The 13,343-nt window shown below is 37.2% G+C and overlaps 1 protein-coding gene across 1 annotated transcript; it reads right to left on the bottom strand.

Moving 5' to 3' along the window:
- Window positions 1–1,869: 1,869 nt before the first annotated feature.
- LOC132554010 (uncharacterized) lies at window positions 1,870–13,315 on the bottom strand. Its single transcript, XM_060218305.1, has 9 exons — window positions 13,302–13,315; window positions 12,854–13,023; window positions 9,162–10,625; window positions 8,556–8,697; window positions 6,944–7,020; window positions 6,179–6,336; window positions 4,975–5,168; window positions 4,059–4,184; window positions 1,870–3,304 (listed from the first exon to the last, which is right to left on the bottom strand). Exons 1-9 carry the CDS (start codon window positions 13,313–13,315, stop codon window positions 2,266–2,268), a joined length of 3,384 nt encoding a protein of 1,127 aa, XP_060074288.1. The 3' UTR covers window positions 1,870–2,265.
- Window positions 13,316–13,343: the final 28 nt, after the last annotated feature.

Here is a 13,343-nt window from a genome sequence, read left to right as displayed (position 1 = left end):
ATGTCTAGGTTATGTAGAGCCTGTCAGTATCATGTCTAGGTTATGTAGAGCCTGTCAGTATCATGTCTAGGTTATGTAGAGCCTGTCAGTATCATGTCTAGGTTATGTAGATCATGTCTAGGTTATGTAGAGCCTGTCAGTATCATGTCTAGGTTATGTAGAGCCTGTCAGTATCATGTCTAGGTTATGTAGAGCCTGTCAGTATCATGTCTAGGTTATGTAGAGCCTGTCAGTATCATGTCTAGGTTATGTAGAGCCTGTCAGTATCATGTCAAGGTTATGTAGAGCCTGTCAGTATCATGTCTAGGTTATGTAGAGCATGTCAGTATCATGATCATGTCTAGGTTATGTAGAGCCTGTCAGTATCATGTCTAGGTTATGTAGAGCCTGTCAGTCTAGGTTATGTAGAGCCTGTCAGTATCATGTCTAGGTTATGTAGAGCCTGTCAGTATCATGTCTAGGTTATGTAGAGCCTGTCAGTATCATGATCATGTCTAGTTTATGTAGAGCCTGTCAGTATCATGATCATGTCTAGGTTATGTAGAGCCTGTCAGTATCATGTCTAGGTTATGTAGAGTCTGTCAGTATCATGATCATGTCTAGTTTATGTAGAGCCTGTCAGTATCATGATCATGTCTAGGTTATGTAGAGCCTGTCAGTATCATGTCTAGTTTATGTTGTGATTGTACGTCTGAGGATCTTTTCTAGGTTATGTAGAGCCTGTCAGTAGGTTATGTAGAGCCTGTCAGTATCATGTCTAGGTTATGTAGAGCCTGTCAGTATCATGATCATGTCTAGGTTATGTAGAGCCTGTCAGTATCATGTCTAGGTTATGTAGAGCATGTCTAGGTTATGTAGAGCCTGTCAGTATCATGTCTAGGTTATGTAGAGCCTGTCAGTATCATGTCTAGGTTATGTAGAGCCTGTCAGTATCATGTCTAGGTTATGTAGAGCCTGTCAGTATCATGATCATGTCTAGGTTATGTAGAGCCTGTCAGTATCATGTCTAGGTTATGTAGAGCCTGTCAGTATCATGTCTAGGTTATGTAGAGCCTGTCAGTATCATGATCATGTCTAGGTTATGTAGAGCCTGTCAGTATCATGTCTAGGTTATGTAGAGCCTGTCAGTATCATGTCTAGGTTATGTAGAGCCTGTCAGTATCGAAGCCTGTCAGTATCATGTCTAGGTTATGTAGAGCCTGTCAGTATCATGTCTAGGTTATGTAGAGCCTGTCAGTATCATGTCTAGGTTATGTATGGTTATGTAGAGCCTCAGTATCATGTCTAGGTTATGTAGAGCCTGTCAGTATCCTGTCTAGGTTATGTAGAGCAGTATCATGTCTAGGTTATGTAGAGCCTGTCAGTATCATGTCTAGGTTATGTAGAGCCTGTCAGTATCATGTCTAGGTTATGTAGAGCCTGTCAGTATCATGTCATGTCTAGGTTATGTAGAGCCTGTCAGTATCATGTCTAGGTTATGTAGAGCCTGTCAGTATCATGATCATGTCTAGGTTATGTAGAGCCTGTCAGTATCATGTCTAGGTTATGTAGAGCCTGTCAGTATCATGTCTAGGTTATGTAGAGCATGTGTCAGGATCATGTCTAGGTTATGTAGAGCCTGTCAGTATCATGTCTAGGTTATGTACAGCCTGTCAGTATCATGTCTAGGTTATGTAGAGTCTGTAAATGACATGGTATAATACTCTAGCTTGTCAAAAATAACAGAACAAGTTACAATGTTAAACATGTTTAGAAGACATGTGAAATCTGATGTTATGTAGAGCCTGTCAATAATATTCCTATACAAAGTATCTACCAAAGATATCAGAGGGTAATGATAATCATGATTTAGATAAAGCAGCACAGGAAACGTGTACTCACAATTTCAACAAGAACCTTTCATCATACACTGTACTCATGATATCATACACTGTACTCATGATATCATACACTGTACTCATGATACACTGTACTCACAATTTCAACCAGAACCTTGTATCATAATCAGTACTCATAATTTAAGTTTTTTTTTTTTTCTATATGAAAATAATCTTATAAAAATTCATCACAATCAGTAGAAGGGTTTTTGAGAAGCAGCTCAAATGACAATTCTTTACAGATGCCTGATAGACAATAGATAATAGGCCCCTACTGACCTTAATACACACAGATATGTCAAAATGTAGCAAAATTATTCTGGAGCTAATGAACTTTATAAAATATTATATATATATATATATATTCTACATATATTATGGGTAGTTTCTATGACAACATGCTTTTAGTCCTTTGTAAAGCTAGTTGTAGCTTCAGAATATTTGCATCTAAAGTGGCTATGCCTTTACGGAATGTTTTGTCCGTTACAGTTGAGGACGAGGACAAGGTTTTCCCTGAGCCAGACACACTGGAGATGTTATCATCTTCAATAGCACTAACAGAGTTATCCAGTGCAGTCCCATGGTATAGACTATCCTGGCCAGACTTCTCTCGGGAATCAGTTTTCGATCTTGGCTGAATACCAAGTGTTGTTGGACGTTTTGATTCTGACTGCTGAGAGTTTGTGAATCTGGAAGTACTGAAATCTCTGGGATATCCAGTCTGTGTGGAACCTAACAAGAGATCTGCTGGCTGACTCGCTGCTCGTTTATGAATGGAATGTCTTTTGTAACTTTCATCACCAGTTGTTTTATATTTTCTGAAGTAATCTGTGACACTATATCGGGACTGTTCAGCATCAGACCGATTAGATTCAAAGTTCACCTGGCACCAAGGCTGAATTCCTGATCTATCTTTGTTATAATTGATTAGTTGCTGTGAACCATGTCTCTCATGTCCATCATCATATAAAATTTTATTCATTCTTTGGCTGGTGAATATGTCCTCCGTTGATTTGTCTCCATCTTTAACCTCTGAGTCAATTAGAGAGAGTCGTTCAACTTGACGTGGAGAGGAGCTCAATGTTCGCCTATGGCTACCTTCTTTCAACTCTCTTCTTCCATGAGGGGAACTGCTTCGTCTGCGTTGTCGTGATAATATTCTTTCTTGAGTTCCTTCATTCAACATGAACTTGATTTTCCGATCACAGTTGTTCCCCTTGTTATCACTCTTCTGTTCCAGTGATTTATTGTGGCTGGCTAGAGCCTGCTCCGTTAATTTAGCTGATGACCGATATTCTGCACGACTTTCTCTTTCTCTTGGATCAAACCTTAGAGTCTTCACTGGTCCTGCTGGCCTACTGACAGCTAACCCCCTGATGTTCTGAGTATTTTGAGACCGGGATGGTGATAGAATACTTGCAGGAGGCCTGCAATGATTTAAAAAAACAACAAAACAAAAATGAGAATCAGACAAAATTTCTTATAATATCACTATGTATTATTCAACAAATATTATTTTTAAGTTTCTTCATAAGTCTTTTCTCAGGTTTTTCCATTTGGTTTTAACAGCCAAAACTTTTCTTTTCTAAATAGTTGTTGTTCATCTGTTGCATCAAAGGTTTCTGCAATATTTCATTAAGATTGGTAAAGGAGCTTAAGACAATAAATGAAGCCTGCTGTGTGTTAACTTTAGGTTTACATCAAGACTGATGTGTGTATACTTTAGGTTTACACCAAGACTGATGTGTGTATACTTTAGGTTTACATCAAGACTAATGTGTGTATACTTTAGGTTTACACCAAGACTGATATGTGTATACTTTAGGTTTACACCAAGGCTGATGTGTGTATACTTTAGGTTTACACCAAGACTGATGTGTGTATACTTTAGGTTTACACCAAGACTGATATGTGTATACTCTAGGTTTACACCAAGGCTGATGTGTGTATACTTTAGGTTTACACCAAGACTGATGTGTGTATACTTTAGGTTTACACCAAGGCTGATGTGTGTATACTTTAGGTTTACACCAAGACTGATGTGTGTATACTTTAGGTTTACACCAAGGCTGATGTGTGTATACTTTAGCTTTACACCAAGGCTGATGTGTGTATACTTTAGGTTTACACCAAGTCTGATGTGTGTATACTTTAGGAATACACCAAGATTGATGTGTTTACCTTGACATTTGTTGTTCCCCTCCCAGGATTTTCAACAGAAGCCTGCGGCTGTCGTCATTCATTACATTTTGGTCACCTGATTTGTCCAACTCCTGCATCAATTCAGTCACACTGGATTTCATCTCCCTAAAAAAGTATCATTATTTGTTCAGAAATAAATCATTTTACAAAATCAAAACAGATGAAAGATTTCACACAATCTGACATACAAAATTATGCCCTATTCATCCCAGGATGCTTCAGACCTAATTAGAATAAAATCCAATAATTCCAACAGAAGGAGGATTTTTAAAGATTTAGGTCATGCCCCTCACGGATGATTCAGAACAAATTTTGTTAAAATAGCTTCAATTAAACAGAAGAAGGATTTTACAATGATTCCATTATTTCCCTCATTAGGCCCCGCACCTCTGACCCTAAAAAGGTCCCAATAACTTTTTATACAATTCAAGTTTCCTTCACCCAAAGATGCTTCAGACCAAGTTTGGACACAAGAGGCCCATGGGCCTTAATAGCCATTTGACAATCAAATCAATTACTTACTGAATTATTGCCATATCAAATGAAATTTGGTTGAAATCCAATTTGGCTTTCAGGAATAATAACAAAGGAAAACAAAATTTCAGCTAGATTTACCATTTGTGGCCTGATCTCTCAGTCTCCAGAGGTTGAATCAGCTTTCTGAAGTTAAACCTTACCTCTATATAAGAGTGATTCCCCTTCACCCAAGATTGCTTCAAATAAAATTTGGAAAATATCAATTCATTCCTAGAGGAGGGGTAGGATATTAAAAAATTACTTTATATCCTCTTTTTGGCCCCACCCCTTCGCCCCTGGGTGCTGAGGGCCAATATTTAAACAAACTTGGTTCCCATTCACCAAAGATGCTTCAGACCTCTGCTGAAGTGATACTTACTGGACAGTATCTTGTAGTCGATTGATCTCTGCATCCCTCTGCTGTAGTGACACTTGTAGGATGTGATTTTCCTGGTCTGAGGCCTCTTGTTGAAGTTGGATGGCCTCAATTTGGCGATTCATCGCCTCCATCTCTTTTCGGAATTTCTGGGCATCTATAAGACACTCCTGTTTGATTTTCAACTCATCTGTTTCCTGAAGAAAAAACCAAATGATTGGTTAAAATATGCACCAGTCAGCCATTCCAATATTATGATTGGTTAAAATATGCACCAGTCTGCCTTTCCAACTTAATGATTGGTTAAAATATGTACCAGACAGCTTTTCCAACTTTATGATTAGTTGTGAATGTGCCAGTCGAAATTTCCAACATTTTATGTATGTGAAGTTTGTTTTTAAATTATGTATATATATGGTTTCAAACACACCTTCCACAAAACAGGTTTCAAATAACAAGAGGAAGATAGGGTCTGTAAAGCTGTCCTTTCTTCAAAACATGATGTAAAGAAATGTTCATATCCAGTTCCATTCCACCATTTATTATGCAAAAAGGCTTCATGAATAGTCGCATATCATGTTTACCATTAAATATAAATTAGAAAAGAAGTAAGACTTTAGAAACAAGAGGCCTAGTGGCTTTGACAGTCACCTGAGATAAGCAATTGATTATAAAGGTTAAAGGGTAAGTAGCTTTCAAGTGTCATAAAACAGAAATTGTGACATTGATGATAGTAATCCAGTGTCAATACATCCATACCATCAATACTCTTCATCCTATACTAATAATTCTTACAAAGTTATTTCCAGTGAAAAATAAACTTATGCTAAAAAAATACAAAAAAAAATTCTCATGAAATAGCAATAACAAGAATTATTAAAGGATAGATGGCGAACAAGCAATGGACACACGATAAATCTCAAAAGAAGGCCATTTGGTTAGCCTATTATTTGATAATGGTGTGCTAATAAATGTGGTTTTCTTTTCATTAGTACACCTTGAAACAATAGGACATAAGTCATCTCAGGTCACATGTCTAATTATGAATGTGGTATTATTTCTATTTGCAAACTTAACAATAAGAAGTTAAGGCTAATCAAAAGACCATTACGTGGGTTTCCAAAGATGAAACAATGTAGTTACTATTTCCAACATGAAGATATATTCAGATTTATTTCACCATTTTCATACCTAAAATGATTCTAACCTTTTCACTTAAAGCAGCTAGAAGTCTGTTTCTCTCCACCTTCATTCGTTGAATCTCACTGAGTTGAGTAGCAACTTCTGCTGCCAGCTTCACCTTCTCTTCCATCTCCTCTTTCAACTGTCGTTGTAACCCGGAGTTGCTGGCCTTTAAATGTAGCACTGCAAAGACAAAATGTTATTGTAAAACACAACCCACTCACAGCAGTAATCAAAATAAGTGATAGTTGCTTGGACTACTGAGTGACTAGAATGATAAAACAGTTGTGTATATTATAGTTATTGTAAAATTTTCAGAAAAGTCATATATTGCGTTCTGATCTACCTCCCCAATTTTTCTGTGATAGTTCTAGATATATTTGACATTCCAGTCTTTGTTCTATATCTAGAATTTTAGGTACTTCTGTAACTTCACTTACTTTTCAATATTTTAGTGTTTAAGGTAAATCTGTAACGTCACCTACTTTACTATATTAAATCTGATACTTTCACTTTTTGAGGTAAGATACATGTTTAAGGTAACAAATTCTCATCTTGGTGTGAGCTTACAAGCCCCTATTTAAGCTTGATTTGGGGTTGAATTTTAACCCCTTCTCCAAATCACTTTGTTACTAAGGTAGCAGCCATTTGTTTATTTGATCTACCCTATCAATAAAAAAAAAAGAGAAAATTTTTCCATCATTTTCCACAGTACATGTTGTCAGGACGAAGTATATTTCAGGTAGAGATTAAATATTGGACTACTTTCATATAACTTTCCTTCGCTTACCATCAAAATCCACCCCTGTTGCCTTTAATTTTTCCTGTTCATGTTCCCGTACATTTTGATTTGCAAGTCGAAGTTTCCTTTAAAAAAATAACAAAAACCAATACTTAACTCATACTGATTCACATCAACTGTATAATTATCACACAGTATCTTCAATTACAGCTACAGATTCAACTGATACTTTAGATAACTAGACAATGTCTACAGGACATGAACAGTCCCATGGAAATTACCACACAAGTATCTATAAAAACAGGTAGTAATGGTGACCTAGATCTTGGAATCCTTTCACAATATGAATATGAACTCTTCCAGATAGTCTGAATTTTAAGTGGTCAGATAATGGGTAAAAGAGATATAAACATATTACAATCAACAACAATAGGAACACGGCACACTATTGATATTTAAAAGTTATTGGATAAATAATTTTCCCAAATTGTGTTGGTTATAAATCATGTTTATCTAACTTGAGTTATATAACATGGATAGATAACTGCCACTTGTTGGGGAACTGTTATTTAACAACATCATTCAGCAAATTACAGTCCCCACTCCATCAACACACTGCCTCACCAAGGACAACCAATACTCATCCCCCATCAACACACTGCCTCACCAAGGTCTACCAATACTCATCTCCCATCAACACACTGCCTAACCAAGGTCAACCAATACTCATCCCCCATCAACACACTGCCTCACCAAGGACAACCAATACTCATCCCCCATCAACACACTACCTCACCAAGGACAACCAATACTCATCCCCCATCAACACACTGCCTCACCAAGGTCAACCAATACTCATCCCCCAACAACACACTGCCTCACCAAGGTCAACCAATACTCATCCCCCATCAACACACTCCCTCACCAAGGTCTACCAATACTCATCCCCATCAACACACTGCCTCACCAAGGACAACCAATACTCATCCCCCATCAACACACTGCCTCACCAAGGTCAACCAATACTCATCCCCCAACAACACACTGCCTCACCAAGGTCAACCAATACTCACCCCCCATCAACACACTCCCTCACCAAGGTCTACCAATACTCATCCCCTATCAACACACTGCCTCACCAAAGTCAACCAATACTCATCCCCCATCAACACACTGCCTCACCAAAGTCAACCAATACTCAAAGTATGAAGTTCAAGTTAGTTTTAGTATAGAGATAGACTCTAGAAAACATTTTTCTTTGATACAGGTCAAAATGTAGGTCAGTGTCAGTATATTTGCTACACACCACACAGGCTCACTAAGGTGAACCCTTACCCCAGGTATGCAGTTCTGGTGACAAGATATGTAGGAGAAAAAGCCTGGACAAGATAGCAGAAAGAACACAATGCAAAACCTATAGACTACTGACAATAACCTTGACCTTGAGAACTTGTCATGCACATCTGCCTTTCACAGTGTATCTCATGAGAAATGTCACTAAGTTTGGTGTTCATGTATGCAGAGATAATCTCCAGAAATGAAAGTGCTGACAAACAGACAGACAGATCAACTTTTATAGGGCACCATATTTCCAAGCAAGGCCGTAAGATAGGTTTGACCATGTGTAGGAGACTTGTATAAAATGTACTGTGTAAAGTACCTGCGTAGTTGTGCATTCTCATTACGTAGTGGTTGAAGAGCTAAATCTATCTCAGCTTGAAGACTGAAGGTAGCGCTGAGTTGAGGGATTGAATCTAGGGACTTCTCTATTTCTCTTGTCAGACGACCAATTTCAACATCCTCTGCAACGATAATATTTATAAACATCAATTTTAATCCTAATTCATCAAGGAATCTAATTATGACATTTAAAAGCTAGACACTTTATCTGTAAATTGCATATTTATATACTCTAACACAATTATTCAGCTTGAAGTAAAACAATTTTAAATTAAAAGACACAGCAATTCAAAATGAATTACACTTACTTGTATGACCTGCTTTTTCCACTTTGTTATCATGGTAAATTAAAAGCAATATCACACTAAAATGTGTGTTTTGGGTTTTTTCCTAAAAAGTCTCTAATATACTGAGTAAAGATAACTCAATCCAACAGGTTGGGGGTCAGGTTCCTCAAAATTTATTTAGGTAGTCAGTCTAATATACAGATTTACTTTTAGTCACAGGTGAGCCAAAAATCATACCAGGAGAGAGTCATTTAGTCAAAATAAATAACTATTATATCCAGGTAATTATTTATACATACTGTTAATTTTACCACATTCTTTCATCTCTCCCAGCAGGTATCGGACTCTCTTCATACCAGCATCCAGTCTCACTCCACTCCAGGGATTAGGCTGGCCAGGAACACTTGCCTGATTGTCCTGACTGTTGACAGCAGAGCTCAAGCTTTGATGTTTAAGGGAGGCAAAATCAGCCTCATTTGTCAGTACAGACACTGGAACACAACTTTCAATATTCGATTGAACTTGACCCTGACTATTTGTTCTGTGACCTTGACCTTTGTTATCAAGTTGTACTCCACCAGGAATTTGTATGAAGCTTGGGTAGGGTACCAAGGACACGGGCACAAGCTCTTTGCCTTTATCTGTGTGAATTAGGTGGTATAATGTCCCAGTTGAAGAGATGCCATGCGATCCTGCATTACTTTCTGCACTAATCTGAGAAGACTGTGTTTGAAATGAACCAGTTCTGTTTTCAGTGAATTCACTCGACGAGTTTTGCTTTTTACTTTTGACATTATCTGTCAGACTGGGTTTTGAATCTTTTGACTTGAAACCATTTGGCTCAGTTGCTGGGAGAAATTGGTTGGTGCTCTCAGTGATAGTACTACGAGGTGTCAGAGCTTCAAATGTGTTTGCAACAGACCCATCAATTGTTGATATGGTGTCTGGAGCAGCATCTCTGCATGTTTCTCCTGGTCTGGGAGATTTCTTTGGTTCAATGTCTCTTTCAGGTACCTCATAAATAAAATTGCCATGAGGTCTATGATCTGAACAGTTCTGATCTGAATTGGTGGAAGAAACAGGGATGAGTTGAGCATCATGTATCTGTCTTTCTTCACCTGGGGCCCCTGCTGTCATGGGCCCATGAGGTCGAATCTGGTATAGACCATTTTGATAATGAAATCCTGGTGGGACATTGCGATCTAGTATACCTGAAGTACCTGCTGGTCTGGGTAAGTAAATGTATTCTGTGCCACTACTGTTACCTGTAGTCTGAGAGCTTTGAAGAAATGATGACCTACTTTTATCACCTGAGCTGCCTGACTGATTGTTCCCATGTGGTACACCGACACGCTCTGGTGACTGTCCACTAGTTGGTACAGTCGAAAATCCTGTAGACTCCCTTGCTATGTATGCCTCAAATGCTCCAATGTCACTTTCACGTTTGCCTAAACCATCAGCCATATTTTGTTCAATGCCGGTTATCACAAAACTTTGACCAGTTCCACTTGTGGGCATTACAGATTGGTATCCATGGTTACCAAACAACTGAAAGTCTGTTCCGTGATACTCCATATGAGTACCCACTGTAGTGGCCCCTGTATTGTAGTCTCCAAAGGGAACCCTTGGGGTACAATTGGTATCCCTCTCAGGTATGATCTGAGGTCGGTCAGGGTCTGGAGTGGATGACGCTAGTCGGTCGTTGAAGGGAGTGTTCCCATTTCCCAATACAGACTTGGCTGTCACATGACCAGGAGTGTAGTCTGTACAAAGAAAATGTGAAAATATTTTTCTGTGAAAGAATTACAAAATTTGCAAAGTTATAATTTTATAATAAATGATTCAATGTGATATCTTAAGCATCTACATTTAAAACATGTCATACACATCATATTAATATATCATAAAAGTCACATCCAACAGAAGGATAATGATGTAACCCTATAGCAAAAACTTTCTGTGGTCATAATAGTTGGCCCTGAAAACTGAAAGTTATTATTTGGTAAAATCTAGATGAGGAAGAGTACTGGCCCCATAATGCACTAAATGTCCTAATTTTTCTTATACTTTAAGAAGAACGTCAAGTATACATGTTTAAATTCAAACATGGTTATGGTCGACCTACTCTACCAGTAGTGTCTACCACTTGCGATCTTGAAGATTATACAAAAAACACACAAGTTAATACAAAATGAAACTGTGATAAACCCAGTAAAACAACCTATTTCAGACAAGATTCCTGCAGTACTTTTGAGATGGCTGGAATTATGATGGAGGACAATTTCACTGAAGTAAAGATGAACATGAACTAAACTATTTACCCACAAATATTACTTGTCTACTACATGAATAACCAAGTAATTTGTTCTTGTATCTGTTGATGTTTGTGTCCTGATAAAGAACCATCTACCTGGTATCTAATGACGTTTGTACTATAATACAATGATTGATAGTCAGAGATCGATCTTGTCAGGTATATCCTTTAATTACACAATGTGCAAATTACAAACTTAGATCAATATAACATGAAATAAAAAAAGAAAACAAATTAAGTAATTAGTTCTTTGTTATTTGATAAATCTTCAAATCAAATAAAGAAAAAGAAAAAGTAAAATCACACCGTTAGTTGCACAAGGTATAACAATAGGATGATATGCAGTGTTGTCTTCTTTTGATCTGACAGTGTCTTTAGCAGCACCTGGTCTCCTGGGTTGGTCAGTACAGCTTCCAAGTGGTTTCCTGTTATCAGTGTCAACTACATAGGTGAAGGATAGAAAGTCACAGATATAAGTAATGAATTATGAAGGGACACACTTCAGTTAATAAGGTAAAAAGTTACAGACATTAGTGATAAACTATAAAGGGACACACTTCAGTTACTGAGAGTAAAAAGTCACAGACATTAGTGATAAACTATAAAGGGACACGCTTCAGTTACTAAGGTAAAAAGTTACAGACATTAGTGATAAACTATAAAGGGACACGCTTCAGATACTGCGGGTTAAAGGTCACAGATATTAGTGATAAACTATAAAGGGACACACTTCAGATACTGCGGGTTAAAGGTCACAGATATTAGTGATAAACTATAAAGGGACACACTTCAGTAACTGTGAGTAAAAAGTCAGACATTAGTGATAAACTTTAAAGGAACATGCTTCAGTTACTGAGGGTTAAAGGTCACAGATATTAGTGAAAAATTATAAAGGGACACGCTTCTGTAATTGTGAGTAAAAAGTCAGATATTAGTGATAAACTCTAAAGGGATGTGCTTCAGTTACTGAGGGTTAAAGGTCACAGATATTAGTGATAAATTATAAAGGGACACACTTCAGTTACTGAGAGTAAAAAGTCAGACATTATTGATAAACTATAAAGGGATACGCTTCAGTAACTGTGAGTAAAAGTCACAGACATAAGTGATAAACTATGAAGGGACACACTTCACTTACTGGGAGTAAAAAGTCACAGACATTAGTGATTAACTATAAAGGGACACGCTTCAGTGACTGAGAGTAAAAAGTCAGACATTATTGATAAACTATAAAGGGATACGCTTCAGTAACTGTGAGTAAAAGTCACAGACATAAGTGATAAACTATGAAGGGACACACTTCACTTACTGGGAGTAAAAAGTCACAGACATTAGTGATTAACTATAAAGGGACACGACATAAAAAGTAGTTATTGATAAACTATAAAGGGATACGCTTCAGTAACTGTGAGTAAAAGTCACAGACATAAGTGATAAACTATGAAGGGACACACTTCACTTACTGGGAGTAAAAAGTCACAGACATTAGTGATTAACTATAAAGGGACACGCTTCAGTGACTGAGAGTAAAAATTCAGACATTAGTGATAAACTATAAAGGGACACGCTTCAGTATTCATATTGATGCTAGTGAGTTATATCTGCAAATATTCTTGTTAGATTTCAACCTTGTGATGATTAGAGAAGAATCTGACATATATATATACAGTTGTTTACCTCTGTGATTCCTCCGTAGCATGGTTAGAACTTTAGCACAGGTATTTTTTTCATTACAGAAAGAAAACACTTCCTCAGAGTCAGTAGAATACATGGCAAAACCAGGCTCTGGAATTGGAGCTGGGCGACTCTTTCCCTGTTTCTTTGTAATTGTGACTGCAGTTTTTTGTCTGAAATGAAATCAATTTGTTGCTTTCAAAAAGGTTACCTTATCTTGAGAAATTGATATTCATATATTTATATATACAATGGTTAAGGATAGGAAGTGCTTTATCTAAATCAGAGAATCTGAAACATGACATTTCTACAATGTGCTGAAAAATGCACAATGAAATTGATCATTTTGTTTAACAGAACTTAAAGAGATATAAATTGTTATTTTAAATTATTCTGCGGGTGGCATCAATCTTTTATTCAATACATCATTTACAAATTCATTATAACTTACATTAGGTAAGACATTACTTAAAACCAACAGGAGCATGGCTAG

The sequence above is a fragment of the Ylistrum balloti genome, unplaced genomic scaffold (assembly GCF_031769215.1).
Source record: "Ylistrum balloti isolate Yb309-2 unplaced genomic scaffold, AGI_CSIRO_Ybal_v1 Utg370370, whole genome shotgun sequence".
NCBI lineage: Eukaryota > Metazoa > Mollusca > Bivalvia > Pectinida > Pectinidae > Ylistrum > Ylistrum balloti.
Note: the sequence above shows the minus strand (reverse complement) of the source record. Positions and strands in the feature narration are given on the sequence as shown.

What these genes read in the sequence shown, in the direction of transcription:
- LOC132554010 (XM_060218305.1), bottom strand. An exon ending in GCTACGGAGGAATCACAGAG is followed by an intron (nt 10,626 to 12,853) that starts GTAAACAACTGT and finishes TTCTTTGTACAG; the next exon opens with ACTACACTCCTGGTCATGTG. An exon ending in AACAGGGGTGGATTTTGATG is followed by an intron (nt 6,337 to 6,943) that starts GTAAGCGAAGGA and finishes TTGTCTTTGCAG; the next exon opens with TGCTACATTTAAAGGCCAGC.